General features: G+C 33.3%; 1 protein-coding gene across 4 annotated transcripts; it reads right to left on the bottom strand.

Moving 5' to 3' along the window:
* Window positions 1-1,468: 1,468 nt before the first annotated feature.
* LOC113866010 (alpha-1,3-mannosyl-glycoprotein 2-beta-N-acetylglucosaminyltransferase) lies at window positions 1,469-18,023 on the bottom strand. 4 transcript variants are annotated; one of them, XM_027500884.1, is made up of 18 exons: window positions 17,662-18,017; window positions 17,489-17,576; window positions 16,971-17,206; window positions 15,411-15,473; window positions 14,208-14,242; window positions 14,046-14,122; window positions 13,900-13,945; window positions 13,712-13,774; window positions 11,622-11,688; window positions 11,477-11,545; window positions 11,309-11,378; window positions 11,155-11,216; window positions 4,426-4,516; window positions 4,061-4,154; window positions 2,931-2,993; window positions 2,808-2,846; window positions 2,552-2,722; window positions 1,527-1,984 (listed from the first exon to the last, which is right to left on the bottom strand). In XM_027500884.1, exons 4-18 carry the CDS (start codon window positions 15,436-15,438, stop codon window positions 1,868-1,870), a joined length of 1,092 nt encoding a protein of 363 aa, XP_027356685.1. In that variant the 5' UTR covers window positions 15,439-15,473; window positions 16,971-17,206; window positions 17,489-17,576; window positions 17,662-18,017; the 3' UTR covers window positions 1,527-1,867. The 4 variants fall into 4 exon arrangements, with proteins under 4 accessions (XP_027356681.1, XP_027356685.1, XP_027356682.1 ...); XM_027500881.1 differs by lacking the exon at window positions 16,971-17,206 and having other exon boundaries at window positions 1,549-1,984; window positions 17,662-17,735; window positions 17,878-18,010; XM_027500880.1 differs by lacking the exon at window positions 16,971-17,206 and having other exon boundaries at window positions 1,469-1,984; window positions 17,662-18,023.
* Between the last annotated feature and the right edge of the window lie 1,068 nt (window positions 18,024-19,091).

Here is a 19,091-nt window from a genome sequence, read left to right as displayed (position 1 = left end):
AAATACTAGCATTTTTTTTTAGTTGTTGATAAAATAGAGTGATGCACTTACAGTTTTCTATTATTAAAGTATCAATATTTGAAAGATTAAAATTCATACGAGTAAAATAATAAAAATTAGTATCTAATAAATAAATTATAAAGAGCACAATCAAATCATAAACACTAATTATTTACTTTACAACAAGCATGCCTTTTAATGTAATAAAGAGAAGGAAAGTGCCTTATTTGCCAGTTTAGCACATGCCAACCATGTCTATGAATTTAAAAGAAATAAATCTTTATTGATTTATAATTTCGTATTTCGTAACGTATATCTTTTTTATGTTTTTTTTTTTTTTAATTATAACCCACTTGAAGTTTAGGTTAAAATGAACTGGTTTTTTTTCTTTACCTAATTCAACTACAATTTTAGATTTATTGATCATCGTTTTAATTGTAATTATGACTTATTCAACTCAAACTTTGGGAGAATAATGATACAAATAAAAAAATGCATGACAAATAAGAAAAATATGAAACGATAAAGTGCAATTTAACTCAAGTGTAGGAAATTGTACAAAATATATTTTATTTAAAGTTGGACTTGATTTTTCTTCACTTTCGTCAGAATTTTATTTTTGTATGCACAAAGAAACAAGGAGTATCCCCAGCCACGAACAGCCTCTCTCCCAAGGGGTTATCTCCGCCTAAAAGCGGGATCTTTTTCTCTTTATGGTGTTTTCTTTTGAGTTTTTTTCTTTCTTCTCCTTTCTCATTTCTTTTTTACTTTTGCTCTTCATTTTCATCTTTTTTTTCCCCATTACCATCCATTTAAACTTCATTATGATTTTCTTCTGTTACCTGAAGTCGGGCAACACTATCATCCTTTACCTCCAACGGCTAAGATTGTCTCTAGTGTTTTTAATGATCTTTTTGGCTACTCAACTGAAAAATAGTTATAATATTGGCACAGCCAGTTACACTATCATAGAGTAAAAGGAAGAAGAGATAGCACAAGATGAAAAAGTAAGAGAAGGAATTTGTCTAGCTAAGACTTTGCTCTTGCCATAACAAATAAGTCGAAAACATTTGGTTTATTTGAATCTATCGAGATTTTTATGTTTCTGTTTCTATGCTTTTTGAGGTTTCACGCCAATCGAATAGAACTAAATTATCTAATCAAATATAAAATGCTATTAATCGAAACGAATTAAATCTTATTTAATGTTGTATTTAAGTTGTTCCAAATCAAATCACTTTCTTTTTTTGTTCAAATCAAACTTTTTTTACATATCCAAATTAAACTTTAAATACTCTTACTTTTATGCATACCAGATTTTTAAAAAAGTTAAATTAAACCTTTAAAAGTGGATAGATAAGATGGGTTGAAGTCTTAAATTTAGAAAAGATGTTAGGCTCACACCGTTTCAAGTCTATCCTAGTTCAACTTATTTTCACCCCCTAAATAGTCACACGCCCATTCTTTCAGAACTAATTCCGCATAGAATTCCGATCAGGAATGATCACAAAGTACACATGAAATAACTTCGAAGTGAAAAACTACAATACCCTTAAAATTAGACCTTTTCCATCACTAGGACATGAATGAAGAATAAGAATATGAGACTCCCATGACCTTTCTAGGGCCCCACTAAGTCTGCACCATAAGACAATTTCAATCTCAACAAGATACATGGGATGATGGCCATAATTTTATCCCTTCTCATTTTCGTATGCATTTGTAACACTTACAGCGCAGACTATAGCCTGTTTTAAGCAGTGGATTTGACAATGGAAGTATCCACATTATCATGTCATTTTAGGCTCAATATCAATAACTCAGCAACTCTTCCATTGATGTCTGAAAACAAGAATATGTTTCTTCCTCATCCAGCATTTTCAATCTGAAGTAACTTCAAAGATTCTGGACCAACAAGGAATATACGCCGTGTATGATATCTGAAAACAACTACTCCTTTATAGGCTGTCCTGGGTACACCATCCTGGAAATGGACGAATGCAGCAAAATAATGTAGGATAAAATTAGATCTATACATGAAGAGAAAGGGTGAAGTTCATGTGATATGAGAAAATAGATGGGGTCTGTTAGGTACGGCTACATATAATCAACATGCATGTGCAGATGTATGTAACCAATAATATTTTCACCTGCAGGCCACACAATTTAAATGTGTTTCTCAATTGTGAGTTCAAGCTTTGATTCAGAACAATGCATTTACTATTTACCATTCTACCAAATTGACAAACCAAGCGAATGGAAAACTTTAAAGGCTTCCTTATATAAATGAACTGATCCATTTGTGATGGTTAACTGCCATAGCATTGCCTGACTTCTGATAAGGATCTCACAGCCGTCTAATACATAAAGACATGAGATTTTAACATAGTTTTTTGTTTCAAATTTCTTCCAGGACTCGGACTAGGATGGTTGCATTCTGAAACTAGTCCAATGTATACTCTTCCACGGTAGATTGATATTAGGCATTGAAACTTGGGACTCTCCATTGTGTATTATAATGCATAGTAAAGAACAAAAATAGTTGAATTACCTTCCACTCTTGAAATATACCAAATTGACGAGCAATGTTTTCAAAGTCTGACTGATCTTTATATTTAATGCGCACATCGCCATCTATGTTATATGCCTTTAGAACCATGTCAGCTCCATAGACAGGTTTAGCTTTCTTTACGATATTTGCAAAGTGCACAGAATATTTATCCTGGAAAAGAGCACACCAAAATTCACATGCTACTACAGCATTCTTGTACATGAATATTTAGCACAAACACAACACAGCATCTCACCTCCAGTAAATAGCTCAAGTCCATTGACTTCCAATCAACCTTCCAACAATCCAAGGTAATATAGCATCATTCTAATATAAGAAACATATTAAGACTATTTTTTCGTAAAACATGTATAGCTACCTGGACTTCATTCAGCTTGATTGGCTCTAGATATTGCTTAAAAAACTGTCCCAAACTAGAACCCTGCAAAAGTTCAAGACTATTTAAAATATGCATGAACAAAACCCATGTACAAGGATTCTAGAGAAAATGAGAAGTGAAACAGCTAAATAGAGAAACAATGATATCTGTTTTATCTTTTTATTTCTCTCTAAATCATTTTAAAGAATGGAAGGATAAGCTACACTAAGGACAATGCAATATTCTCCCAGAAAAATAAAACAGCAGAAAATACAAGAAATGACACTAAGGAGAATGGGCAGAAAAGCCACCAGAAACCTTTGACTAAACACCATTAAGAAGCTAGACAGATAGATATCAGAGCTTGATTCTTGTTAAAAGATCTAGATATACACCATAAAGAAGCAAAGATTCAACAAAATAAAATCTTATCCTGAAGGAAACATCATGAAGTTTAGTTATTGAATATGCAAATTGATAAACAACACTTGGGAAAAAAAACCTTAAAAGAAGGAGAATAAGAACTGAATATGGTTTTCCTCATCCTGAGTACAAGGTGATTATGCTAATATATAGGGAGACTAATCCAAATATTTACTGGCTATAATCTTCTTGCCATTATAACAGTTAAGAAAGGAGATAAAATTACGAGAAAATAAATCTGTTCAAACGAAAAACTAAAAATAATGAAGAAAGGAAAGGATATTATGTCCTCCAATAAAATTGTATTCTACACCGTGGATTACCCACGGAGGTATGCTGTCTGTAAAACAATTAATGCCTATTTTATTTGTATAAGAATAAAACTCAGTTTTTGAGGAAAAGCATGATTTAGTTGATAGCATCAATGGAGTTTTAAACCAAAAAAACATAAAAAAAACTCTGGGCAAATGACATTTGGCAATGGATTTTAATATGATCGATATCATATGACAAGCTCAGTATTCACTCAGCATGTGCAACTTTGCAAGTAAATATGAAGCGTATCATGCAGCACAAAATTATTATATTTTTTACTGGACCAATAAATATTCATTAAATTACAAGGTTCAGAAGATACAAGCTCAAAACTTTCTAAAGAATATAACTATGTAAAGAAGGTCAATCAAAATTACATTTAGCAAACTTACATGCTCGCCAAAATTATATGTTCTGCATACTTCTGGTCGGATAAACTGTCGTCCTTTGTGATTCTCTTTCAATCTCAACCAGTCATCCCAGTAAGTGAAATTTTGTCAAAGAAAAAATTATGTACATACATCATTTTACTGAGATTAAACAAGGGTGAGAAAGCCTATTAGAAAATTCACTGTGAAGGAAAGATTAACACTTGACATGACTCTTTTGTACAATTTATTGGCTTAACCAACTGCTCCAAATGGTTATTAGTACACCTTCATGATAAATATTTTTACCAAGAGTGCCTTATTTGGAAACTGTCCAATAAACGAATATGGCAGACAAACAAGATTAATTACTGAAATATTAAGGATATGCTTTTGGCCATTTTGGTGATAGCTCATCCCATGTAGATTTAGCCAGCATCCATCCTAGTCCAGGAAAGAAATCTGAGCGATAAAGTTCATCTGCAGATTAGATGAAACAAAATTGATCAGAATAGTAACATTGATCTTCCCAAACATCCTAATATTTTCAGGAACCAAAATTTCCTTATGAATGCATTACACCTAGCAATAGAGTGATCTCATGTTTAGAAACTCATTTCTTTGTATGTAAGATTACTGGATGGGTTGATAAAATCAAATAAATATGCATTGAAATTTTTGGAGATCCCAAATTATCTATAAATTTTGCCAGAGTAAAATTTATAAAGTCAAGGCAATCCTTGCCTTATAAGTTTACTTTTACGGTTGATTTACGCCTAAGCTCAAATTTAAGATGGTATCAAAACCTATATAAATCCAATTGTTAAGATTAATGTAAATAAATAGGGTAACTATATAATTACATGATTCTAAAACACTGTAGATCATGAATTTATTATGACTTATTATTATAAATGTTGGGTCAGAGTATCGAGGGAGTCTACATATTCAGGATTAGGTCACCACAAAACTTAAGGCAATAGGTTGTGAGACACCACCTCTTATATACTAGTCACAATCACTAATATTAGACAATATGAGACCTCTTTTACTTGACTCAACAATAAATGGTAGTTCCATTATATATTCTAAACACATGGATTCATTCTATGCTTTTTCGTTTCTCTCTTTCTCAACAAGACAATAAGAGTCTAATGAGACAGTATGCAACCCAACTCTGACTAACCCACCTTCATTGATGCTTTGACACGCCCTCACAGTGACACAACATTGTGCTGTTCCATCAACATTGTCATCTTGCATAGCGGCACATTCAATCGTTTCTCCATCCGCCGTTCATGTCAGCAACGTCACCACCATGTTTTCTCCTCAAATCTACAGTTGCTTTGCTCAATAATTGGTCCTTTGTCCCATGTTTGGCATTTTTTGTACAATTCACGACCTTCTTCTCTTTTCCACACTGCCCATGGCTGCTTTTCACCCCCCCCCCCTCCCCCTCCCAAGGCTAAACTTGTCATCTTTATCATGTCACGACTTCTCTCTTTATAAGCAATTGGATGATAAAAAATATGCTACACAGGCTTCTAATATTTGTCTTTGGCTTCTCAAACATAATTACAATAAGCATCTTACCACAAAGGTTGAAACTATTACTAAAGTTGATCATCCTTGTTAGAAGAAGATTGATGCCCAACTTGAATGCATACTTAAGGCCACACTTCATCCCTCTATTTAGCCTATTTCCCATGGCCACGAGACATTACATGTCTCATGGGCATAAGTTGAGTTCCTATATACCAATAACACTTAATGGCCTTATGGGTTTTGTCACAACCTTGTGACAACTATTGATGATTGCTTTCTTGATGACTCTATGACTATCTACCTAGGTTGTATCTTTGGTCTTTGCCATGATTTTAACGAAATCTTATCTCCTGTTGACAAAATTGGCAAGGAGCTAGAGCAATACTAGCAATTCTAGCCTTATATGATTTGCTTGAGACTTATTCTAATATTTGCAATCAGATCTTAGGATGTCTCACTGTTTCTACTATAGACACTATTTTGGTCCACCCTACTCCGTGTTCTAAATAAGACATCTTTGAGGTTGCTCCTCCTCTTGTGGACTCCTTTGCTTTGGTGTCTCACCAAGGTGAATGTACTCATTCTTGTAAACTAAGAAAATCTCATCTTAAGTGTAACCATGGTCATAAGCCTAGTCACATAATTGATCGTTATTATACACTTCATGGCTGCCCTCCTTGTGTGGCTAATGTTGTTCACATTACTTTGTAGGTCCTTTTTGACTCTGCTAGCTTGTTGCTTGCTCCTTAGACACAGTCTATTTCGTATGATAACTCTCTGAAGTGGTGTAAAACCTATAAGACTTCCAGTTCTACTATATTGATGGTGCAAATTGATAACTTTTCTGCTAACATCTCATTCTCCTCTGACTCCTTGGTTCTTGATTTTGGAGTCACCGATTACATTAGTAATAATAATTTTTTTTCTTTACTAATTCCTTTTATGATTCTTAATCCCCTACCATTATGGCTAATGGTTCACAAACATGACCTTAAAGTATTGAGACTGTATATTATTTTCCTTTCTATCTCTATTGATAATGCCTTTTATGTCCCTAAGTCCCCTTTTAATCTATTCTCTATTCATTGTCTTACCCGTGCATTATTTCATTTATAAAAAATTTTATTACTTCGCAGGACTATAGTCTGAGAAGGATGATTTTTGAATGAGTTCTAAGGTTTGTACCAACTATAACAATTCTCTCATATGGTTTAGTGGTGGACCTTCAACTCACAGTTCAAGCTCAATTAGATCTTTCCAATCTTGCCAACTTGAAGCAATTAGTGATAAGTCTCTTCAAGTTGTCTCTTCTTTATATTATAAGTCGTATTAATTAGATAAACATGTTTGTAGTTCATTTCCTAGTTGTGTCTATAGTTGAACTTCATTTCCCTTTTTTGTAGTTCATTCAAATGTCTAAGGTTCTAGTTGTGTCATTTCTATTTTAGGGTCAAAATACTATCACTTTCATCAATGATTTGTCACAATTTATTTGGCTTTATTTAATGAAAGGCCATTTTGAGTTATTTTCTATCTTTCAACCATTTTATGATAAAATAAAAACTCAACTTTTTGTTTCCATTCGTACTTTACAAGGTGATAATACCAAAGAATAATTGTTTTTCTCCTTTCGTAGTTTCATGGCTTCACACCAAATTCTTCATCAAACATCTTGTCCCCATGCCCCCTAGTGATGTGGGGTAGTTGAACTTTAAAATAAACATCTCTTTAAGATTGCTCGCACCCTCTTGCTTTACGCTTATGTTCTCCATTGTTTCTAGAATGATGCTATTAAGATATTCCACATTGATTAAGAATAGAGTCAGAATACTCCTTATAAGGAATAAAGCAGTCCTTCTCCTATGAGCTAACTTTTGAGAGTGAGTTAGGCTTAAGTTTCTGAACATACTATTAGAGCCTATCCAGTTTGAAGTTGAGCTACCCACAGATGTCCAGTCCTGTTGAGTCACCCGTGCAAATATCAAATCCCGCAAATTTCACATATCAGATATTCAGTCTTGAGCATGAAAGGGGTGTTAAGATTGTCTCCTTAGATCAATGGTTCCACCTATTTTGTTCACCTTAGTTTTGGGCTTAACAAACTCTTTGCTGGTTCCTACAAATATCACCCTATTATAGTTTTGAAATTATGTAAACAGCATCCTTTGTTGATGGCAAGATGGCATGACCCTTTTTTGATGGTATTGCACTGTATTTGCTAACATAGAGAGAGTATGTGGCAGTACTACAAGCCACCAAATCAACCTTTATCTATTTGCTAACATGGAGGGAGTATCTGGCAGTGCCACAAGCCACATAATCAACCTTTATCTTAGCAAAAGATTATGCAGGGTCTAATAATTACATCAATTTGAAATCCATAATGCTAAAGATTACTGAAATTGGAACTCATGAGATCAAAACCTTTTCAAAACTATAAGGATCCAAAATTACAATCTATTCAAAATAAAATAGTGTTAAAGAAAATAGTCAACATAAAATAATTACATCTTAACACACCCTCTCACGCACAGGACTGGACATCAAACAGTTTCAGACGGGTTCGGGCTAAAATTAAAAATCATTGCAACCCAATTATATAAAATTGTATGCCAATTTTGTCTGAATGAATTGTCGAGTTGATCTGGTATCAGGTTATGCAAATTTCGGGTTAAGCGAGTGGGTTGATTCGGGTTATAACAAAAATGTCTAGAAAACCCGTCTTCTTTGTTTTCGCCAGTTCCACTATTGAAAACTAAAACCATAACCATATCCACTGATGACAAACTCCAATAGTGATGTTAGAGCTGTCAAAACAGGCAGCCCAGCTCGATCTGACCCGGCCCGATACTGGTAGCGGGCTCAAATGGGTCGGGCTTAATTAGCCCAAGGTAAAAATGGGCTTATATTTTTACTGCCCAAGCCTTATCCTATGTGGGCTATGACCTTCTGTGGGCTGACCCGACAACTCAAATAATTATTTTATTTTTTTATTTTTGTAACGTCATTTTTTTTACTGTTTTTATAACAACAAATTATTATTTTTATTGCTATTTTTAGTGTTTGTAACATACCATATTAAGTTATTTTTGCAAAAACTTAATAGACCACTCATTTTTTATGTCTAATTTTTGTATTATACTATTTATTTGTTTTCTTTTTAAGTTGTAAAAATTCGCTGGTTTCTTTTTTTTTATTATTTTTGTAGCGGTGCAAAAGTATATAATTTAGACTTGTAATTTTAGAGTTTTGAAACTAAAATATATTCCCTTTCAAATTCTTTAAAACTCTGGGTTTAATCTCAATATATATATATACGGGCTACTTGGACCTGCATGGACCAACTCGGTTAAAGCCCTATCGGGTACCAGGCTTATTTGGACCGGACCAAAATAGCCCAAGGTAATTTTGAGCCTTATTTTTTAGAGCTCAAACCTGCCCATTTAACGGTTTTTTGGGCCCAATCCATCGGGTCATCCCATTTTTTCGACTCTAAGTGATGCCCATTTTGCCAGCATGTATAACACCAGCCCACCACTCAGAAGGAGTTAAAGTCATGAGTCAATGATTATGATTTTCTGAAGGAACTATGACACAATCAAAGAGAAAACACAGGAAGGTGAGACCGTGAAGATTAGGGTTCTAAGGAAGTTGAGTTCAGTTTGAAAAAGTAAATTTTGATGGAAGAAACATTGGAATCAAAGTGGAATAGAGTTAAGACCATAAACCAATCGAATGCAGATAGTGGTGGAAGCTAAGGAAAGTAGGTTCGGTTTACTGGGATTTGCTTGGATCAAAACAAAAAAGAGGAAACTGTTTTTTATGACCCAAATACCCTTGAACATTGATCTTAAGTACCTTAGACTAAACTACGAAGCTGTCCTTTTTTATATGGGAATCAGGGTGGCTTTAAATTATATATATAAGCCCATATGTGAATATTTCTCTCAGTTGAATTCGGGTACCAACAATTTCAAATTTTTACAACTGCAGTCAACCAAATTTTACTGAATAGCCAATAAAATATGTCTATCTAAAACCATCGGTATAAAACTTAATTTTATTACTTCTTCTATGGTTCGGCCTTATCAGTTATATACGAGTGTACTATTTTTGCTCACTCCTAGGACTGGATCTGGTATGTGAAATTTGCAAGACTAGATATTTGCAGGTGGCCCAACAAAATTATACATTTATGAGCAGCCCAACGTGAAACATCTTAACAAGTTTCAATGCTAAAACAATTAATTTCCATTACTGACGGAAGATTTGGAACAACTCTAAAATGATGAATAAAAGGTAATTCTTACTTGTAACTTCTACATACGCTTATGGCTCAATTATAATCGGATGGTGTTGAAAAATGATCCGATAATAATATATTCCATAGTATGGACAATAAATCATGACTAGAAATGTAGATATTCATCTATGTATGAGTGTGAATAAATTTTTTTAGAAAGAAAGATCAAAAGAAGGATGGATTAAGTGTCCTCCTTAAACAAAGCAATGGAAGAAAACAAGACTTCAGCCCAGTTGAGATTAACATATTGATAACTAATTATAGGAGACAGAAATAAGAAAGTAAAATGAATCAAACTTCTCCCATAAGTTAAAATTAACTTATGTTCCTCTATGACTTTAGAAACTCTTTCATTTTAACATCCTGAAAACATAGAGTGCATAAGTAAATTTTACCTTATGAGAAAGTTCTATTCATTTTACCACTTTATTTTCTTTTCTTGTAAGTACTTTCAAAATTTACTCAAATGAGCCTGGACAAACAATGACATAAAGCAAGAGTGATCTCAAGTCCTTCTGCCCATCTAACAAACAGACGTCCTCAAACAGACCATATATCGAAATTCAAATAGAGGTTCAAAAGGGAATTCTGAGCATCAAAAGTTATAATTTTGTGTTTGGAAATTCTTTTACTGGTGCTTTAAGACAATTTTCCGCATCAAAAGTCAAAGTTGTGTTGTTAACTTTTTTTCTACTAGTTCTTAGGGGATGCTTTTTGAAGCCCACAAAACTGGGCTATTGTACAGTTGCCAAACAACTTTACCCTGCTGTCATCAGCCAAACCTTCTAAAACTAATCAAAGGAGATTACACTCTGCAGTATGAAGTAAAAAAAACACCAAAAATCCTATTAAAAAATTATCTGTTGATGGAAAACATGAAATGAATGTGCTGAAGTTTTCAAATATGAATGTCACAAGTACCTGACTTGATAGACAAGTTCTATACAAGTTATCCATGAGAAGCACAAACGAGTACCAATAGATGTAACATGTTTCCAGGAGCACAATGAAACAGGGAATTGGAAAGGGAGAGCCAGAGAAGAAAAGGCATTCAAACAAAAAACTAGTCCCATCGATATTAACAAATTACAATTATTGTAAATGAATGAGTTGTCTCAACTCTACAATGCTATTTAATTCTAGATGATCTATCCATGTGTCCTACAGTGATATGAAAACCACATGGCCAGAATTTTAAAATCCAGTTTTCCACGAGTATTATAAATATAAAAGAAATGAGGCATTCAGACATAGAATTGAACAAACTTACATGGATCATGTACAAACTGCTTTTGTCCATTGTCATTCCATGAGGAAACAGCCATAATGGACCTAGAATAGATGAATTATAAACAGAGATCCTGTAGTCTTAAAACAAGTTTAGAAGATATAAATTGAGCATTCTGCTCTTGTTGAACACATACTTATCCTTGTCAAGGAGAGTCACAGCAGCTTCAAAATAATCAAAAAAATCAGGTGCTATCTCCATGTCATCTGAGATTGAATAAAGATGTTCTAGCAGCTTGCATATGTTTTTACCAATGATATAAGAGAAAGAATACATAATGTTGAAAATATATAGCCCATTTCACCTTCAAGGATGATTACTCGACTGAAGTTATGCTTGTAGAACAGTTGATCTAGAGCCCATTTATAATGACCTAATAAAGGCATCAAATGAATATTCTTTTTATATGGAGAAACAAGACACATGAAAACAATGAAGAAAATTCTTACTTGCAATTTTGTAGTAAGCAATTAATTCTCCTGGCTGTTCAGTTTGAACTGGTTCAAAATTCAAGTGCTGCATCAAACTATTATTATTAGTACAGAGAACCTGAAATCTTGTGTTGAGCAGAGTTTTGGTTCAACACTAACTAATGTGCTGAAACCAAAATGACACCCTTTAAGGCCTTATACGACCAAGATCCTCCAATTCTGTCAAAGGGGACTGGCATTCCTTCTAAAGTGGAGGAAGTAAATAGACTACTTCAGCAGCAGGATTAGTTTTTTATGGAATTGTGGGATAATCCATTGATTGAAGGCCCAAGATCATATGCAGGTGAAATCTAACAAACACAGAATGCCTCCTGAATTTCAGCTGGGTGACCTGGTTTATCTTATATTTTTCTTTACAAGTTCTCATTGGCCAAGAGAGTTAAACAGAAAATAAGTCCGCAGTGTTATGGTCCTTTGGAGGTGCTGGATAGGATTGATTTGGTTGCATACAGGTTGGAATTGCCAAGTGACAGTTGCATTTTCTCTGTTTTTCACACATTCATGCTCAACAATGCCATAGGAGCGTAAAAAACAAGCTAAGGCCCTTCCTCCCATGTTGACAGAAGACTATGAGTTACAGCTCCAACCTGAAGACGTGGAAGCAGTTTGAGTTTCCAGTTCTGGTTTGCAGGAGGTACTGGTGAATTGGCAGAACCTCCCTGACTTTGAGAACAGCTAGGAATTAGTCTCTAGTTTGCAGGAGGCTTTTCGTCGTCTCCAAGGGAAGACCAGGTGGAAGTTACAACAAGGTATTGATAGGAACAGACCTCCTATTAGGAGGGTTTATGAGAGAACATATAGGACAGCTTGTAAGGGGGATCACAGCCCTTAAGGGCCACCTTCATTGTACTATAACTATCAGAAAGTCAGTAAGGAGAGGCAGAGTTTAGCTAGTTGCAAGAAGAATAAATAGAGGATGATAAGGACTGTGGAAGTATATCCAAATTGTCGTTGGAGAACTTGGGAGTGAGCTGGGTCATTCAAATTACTCAGCAACCCATTGTAATCACTCTTGGCAATAAATTTATTTTTCCCTTCGACCTTGATACCATTTCTATCAACTATATCAGAGCTCCATCAAGGAGCTGTGGGTATCACAAGAGGGAGGGTTGATTCACTGGAAAGATTGATGGAGGCCCAGAGCAGTGGTCTATGCAAATCCTGGAATGGCGATTTGAAGCCCAAGACCAGAGATTTCAGCAATTAGAAGTGATGATGGAGATTACACTTCAAAAAGTTACTATAAAACATTACCAAGGGGAGGTTCATCACCACTCAACTTGCACAGGAGTGGAAGGAGGCGAATCTGGTAGGGACAAGTTGAGATGAATCAGCAGACAAATGGAGGAACTGGATGTGCCAATGTTCTCAAGGGAAGGCACTTATAGGTAGATTCAGAAGCTAGAAAGGTATTTTCAAATTAGAGGGCTCGTGCAAAAAGTCAAAAAGATAGGATGCAGGCTATAATGGTTGCACTGGAAGTAGACCTATCAATATGGGTTATAGCCCACAACCCACCTCATTTAGCACATAATATAACCCTGATTTTCTTAAGCCTTATATTTAGTGGGTTGACTTTGGCCATAAGCCCCAATATATACAAACATTGTAGGTTAAGATCAGGGTTTTTTGGAGTAATTAATATATGCTATTTTTTTAGTAAAAGATATGTACAAAAAAAGTTGTGATTTTTAATTTCTTACACATACACATAATAATAATAAATTTATGTATGAATGCAATATATATGATAACCCATGTTGGAAGTGGAACGCTTCTGTTTTTCCATTATCCAATTTGACTGAAGAAACGGAGTACTTGAGAAATTGTGCATCTTGGCTTGCACACAAATATCTAACTATATAGTTACATTACATTCAATCAAAGAGCAAATCAGTAATCATTATCTAATTTACCACAATCTTCAGAATTCTGGCAGACTGTCAATTTACACATGTTCTTAATATGCAAAACAAAAAGGTAATTGGCCTTGGAAAATAAGAGTGTATAAATATATTGCGCTGATTTTCAAAGTATAAAGTATATACCTGCATATATGATAACTGATCATAGCTCAAAGCCTTACTTTTAACATCTGGATTTGATCCATCCTGAATAAACATAAAGCACCACAATTAAATACTTATGTTCTATATGCATTTTCAAGAAACTGTCAACAAAAACTCATTCAATGCAAGCCAGACGCACAGACCGGATGTCAAAACATATAAAATACCTGAGATACAAATAAAGGATATCTTGTAGAAATGTGCCTTTGATATCTGAAAAAATAAATAGATCATGACTCAGTTGGACAAAATAATAGCTGATAACCAAGTATAAGAGATTAGAAAACAAAATATGTTGTAATATAATGCATACTTCAATACAGAATTAATAGTCCTCTCTAGGTAATCAGCACGATTACATGCCATGATCACAACAGCTGCCACTGGAACCTAAAACGTTCAGCACAGAGAATCTCATAATAAACTCTAGAAAGAGTTATAGAAAACTCAGCAGACTGCAAACTTTCATCTCAACCTGCACTTTATTGATCAGCCTCTGCAGGTCTTTTCCTGAAATGTTTATATATAGAATAGAATGGTAAATTCCTGAATATCTAATACACCAAAACTTCATTATTAGATTGTTCATAACAATTCTGACATGATGAACCACCAAATATTTTTGTATTGACAAGAACCTAACAATGTGCAGTGCATATGATGTATAAGATGCATAAGGCAGTCAGCATTCCACAGTTTATTGCAGATATGGAAAGTTTTTCTGATCATGAACATACAAATGAAGAGTTTAATGATGAGACTCTACAACGGCAAATGGCCACATATGTTGTGTAAAGAATGAATAGTCATATTGTTATGCAGCTGATTTATTTGTATACAGTTGCTCACCAAATCAACCCTACTGAAGAAGTCCCAAAAAGCTTATTCCAACCGTAAGTTACCTGCCCCACCAAGGGTTCACTATAAGTCTTATGTTTCAAGCAACAAGACCATGGTGGAATTTCCTTCAGTCATTAAAAGACTTTCCTGTGGTCCTTCACTTTCAGAACAAGGAGTGTTTTTTTTTTTTTTTTTTTTTTTGGGGGGGGGGGGGGGGTGGGGGGGGGTGTGTGGAGTACTGATAGATATAAACCCATGACAAGGTACTTTGGTAGTGTAAGTAGGGAATCTGTCCCTTTCAATGAAATAATGGAAATAATGGGGCAGTTAGTTTAACTTTAGAGGGGGAAGGTTTGAAGGGGTAGATTGCAAGTCCCTCTCACAGTAGATGTTGTATCCACTTCCCTGTTTATAATTTTCATATCAGTTTGTTGGATTTTTGGGGTTAAGTTCCATTTCTGCAATATTACTAGCTAGGGTTCTTACCACAAATGCAAGAAGAATATGATTCTTTTTTATTATTTTGGTCGTTGCATCACCTCCTCAACCCAAGGCTATTAACTAGCTGAAATGCCAAAAACAACTACTTATCAATTTAGGATGTATTTGGGTAAGGACCTTAATTAAATACTTATTAAACAAGAGCTTATCATATGAGAGCTTACTTGCAACTTTGACCCTAGAGCTTTTTGAAATAAACTAAAAGAGTTTATAGGAAGAACATAAGTTACTTCCATAAAAGCTTTTTCAAACACCACTGTAATCACATGCTATGTAGATAGAGAAATGAATACCCCCAACCACCAAAAAAGAGACCTTATTACAGGCTATAGCTTACTTTCAAGATCTTGTACAAGAGATTTCATTTGTCTGCATTCTTCATCTCGACGTTTCCTCTCTTCTAAAAGAATCCAAGACAACAACCCAAGTTAATTTAACAAAAATATTATATGCAATGTAGGAAAAATAAATAAATAAAACAAAATGACAACTGCTAACAAGCCTTGGCTCACCTATCCAACTATTAACATTATTAATGAAGGAAAACTTTTTTGTTTTGTTACATAGAGGGGCCAGAGGCCCAAAACAAGAAATAGAAATTACAATGAAAAACCCAAAGTAATAACTACCACAGCATCCTCAAAAACACTCCCTGAAAATCTCCAGGCATTGATACCAAATCTTAAGATCAGGCTGCTGATCACAATATTCAGATTAGCCATAAAAGGAGGCATTACCTGCTCTATAAAGAATCCAATCACCCTTCCTAGCTTCAAATACTATTATGTGAGATAACTTGTCCATGCAGAGGATAGAAATTATGGGGATCATGGATCATCTCAATAGACTCTTCTATTGGGCATGAAACTTTCATTTTGAGAATCATTCCAAAGAACCAATGTCAACATTGATTATGTATGTGCAAGAAACCTTCATGTTTTAAACATATCTTTTGTATCATAATTATTTATTTAAATAATATGATACATTTCACATTTAGTTATTTATTTAAATATAATAATGTCTTTAAAATAGTAACTATAACTTCGTATGAAATCAAATAAATGATTTGATTGTGAGATCTTACTTAAAGTTATTCATAAAATGCTTTGAGATAATACTTTGAGACTATGTAAGTGAATTGATCATGAAATCTTATGGATCATCATGAATATAAAATACCAAGTCTTTAGACAAGTACCCATAAAGAGTAATGATGTATTGAACTGACCCACTATAAAAATCTTACATAAATTGTCATATAAGTGTCATAAAGAGTTGTCAATATGATGTAATCAAGACCTGAAGCCACTATGATTCTTACATAAAGGGTTCCATATATTGAAACAATAATTTTCACAGATCTATTGAATGATTTATATACTATATTTATTTACAAGTCTAAATCAATCCCTAAAGTTTACGGATTAGGATCAAGTTACTACAGAAACTATACAGCAAAAATAAGTAAACTATACAACAAATCTTCAGTAAATCAGAATAATATCTCAACACTCCCCCTCTAGGTGTAGCACATATATCATATGCATCCAACTTGTTACAAATGTACATTACCAAGGACCTCATAAAGACTTAGTGAATTGTCTACAAGATAATCCTAAGAGCAAACAAAGGAAGTTTTAATGATGCCAGGGAGAATTTTTTCCCTCATGAAGTGACAATCAACCTTAATATGTTCTGTTTTCTCATGAACAATCGTATTAGAGGAGAGATACAAGGCTGATTGGTTATCACACACTAGTTCCATAGGAACAACCTTACAAAATTGCAACTCTTGAAGTAAATGTTTCAGCCATAAGAGCTCACATATGGCATGAGCCACGGTACGATACCTGGCCTTTGTACAAATTGTACTTGATCTAGCAACAATACTTGCCTCCAATAAACCTTCATCTCAAGTGGGCTATCCAGTAAACCTTTAAGGTAGTGTCCAAATTTCTGCAAGGAAGACACAAGAGATGGAGGCCCTTAGACTCCACCCTGAATGTCCTCCCTCGGACTTTGAACAACACTAGTAGAGGTTTAGTTTGATCAACATCAGCTCAGAACCCAGCAAATCGACTTATGGTTTGCTTCACAATATTCTTGCCAATCCGCATTTTACTCCCCACCCTATTCAAAGAAATTTTGGGTAATACTACTGCATCAGCAAGTTTAGGAATCCCAACCAAGCAACTACACTATCCAAGATTTTTTTAAGGAAGAAAAAAAAGGGACTCCCCTCCAGAATTGTCAGATAATGTTCATAGATCAGCCATGGGCCACTCATCAACTAATGAGCACAAATATTCAGGATTGTAGCCAAGATTTTAAAGTAGCCAAGATATTCATGCATTCAGAGATAAATGTAACGATGTAAGATGATATCCCACAATTAAATAAGAAAAAACAAACCTTCTAGGGCCACAATTCGTCCTTGCTGCAAGCTAATCTGATCAATCAGTGATCTCATTTGACTTGTACAATGGTTTTCAGATTCAATCTGTGAACAAGAATTTGCAATCATGTTGATGACCCACCACACACTAGTTATGGAAATATAGAATATAGCAGCGGAATTGAGTTACAGCTGCAGCGAGGCGATCGGCATATTCTGATTGGGTTGCGAAAAGCCTCATCTGAATATAGATGAACACGCCAGCTGCAACCAAGAGAAGGAACCGAAAATCACAGAAAACTTTTGCCATTTGCTTTTGCCCGAATACTGAATTGCTACGATACACTACAGCAGGTTTCTGAGATTCATTATGTAAGAGCAATTTCTATGCCTTGTGCTCAGCTACCTGCAAATCCTTCAGTCAACTCTATTGTCATTCAAGAAACGGCATTCCAGTTTCATATGCGTAAAATTATAGGCATATACGATTGTAGGATCCGGACGGCTCAGAGCTAGCCCCTCACCAACGACGACTCCATTGTTGATTAAGAACATCTTTTTTTATTGAAAAATATAATATAAATAGAAAATATATTTCATTACACTTTCTTAGAATTTTTATTTTATTTTAGTTTCTTAAATATTTACTCCTTAACATTTAAAATAAATAAATAAATTCAACTACAACAATGATTCACTAAATTACTCTTTAAAGTTAGTATTTTAATTAAATTAACTTCAAATTCTCTAAATCATCTAATTTAATAAGTCATTACTGTAAATTTAGACATGAATTTAACAATTATCAATAAATATACTAGAAACGTGATAGTTAATTTAGTTCAAAAATAATTAAAAATTATAATTTAATAATTATAAATAAATATTAAAAATATAATATTAATTAATTAATATTTTTAAAAATTTTACATAATAAAAAAATATAACTAATATTTCATTTAAAAATAATAGATAAATATAAAAAATATAAATTTACTAATAATTAGTAAATATATTGTGCATTGTACAGATTTATATGAATATATTATATATTGTTTATTTATTAATTTAATTTAAATATAATTAAAAATAATCATAATTTAAATATAAAAAAATTATTTATTAAGCATTTATCAAATAATTATTTTAATATAAAAAATTAAAAAAATTTATTTAATTTTTAAAATAAATTATATATATCAGCTAAATTTAATTTATAAATAATTCTAAATATTTTAAATTTTAATAATTATAAATTTAATTATTAATATATGTAGTACTAAGTTGATATAGTTAATTTTAAATATATAGATAGATTATTGAAATTATGAATTAAGTTGATAAATTGATTGAAAACAATGTATTAAAATAAATGTTAACACGTATCTATTTATACTAAAATTATTTAGAAGCCGAGTGTTATAGTTGTCTTTTAGCCATTAAAATTAAAATTTAATTTTTTCAATTTATAAATAAAATTTATTATAATTTGTATAGGTTTTCGTATTTGGCTTTTTTATTTAATTAATATATTTTAAAAATTATTTCTCTTATTAATATATATACCAACATCCTATTCCCTGATTTCATATCTTCTAAAGGTCAATTTAGTAAAAAAAA

Source organism: Abrus precatorius, unplaced genomic scaffold (genome assembly GCF_003935025.1).
Source record: "Abrus precatorius isolate BTA unplaced genomic scaffold, Abrus_2018 Scaffold4, whole genome shotgun sequence".
Taxonomy (NCBI): domain Eukaryota; kingdom Viridiplantae; phylum Streptophyta; class Magnoliopsida; order Fabales; family Fabaceae; genus Abrus; species Abrus precatorius.
This window is presented reverse-complemented; position numbering and strand designations above follow the sequence as displayed.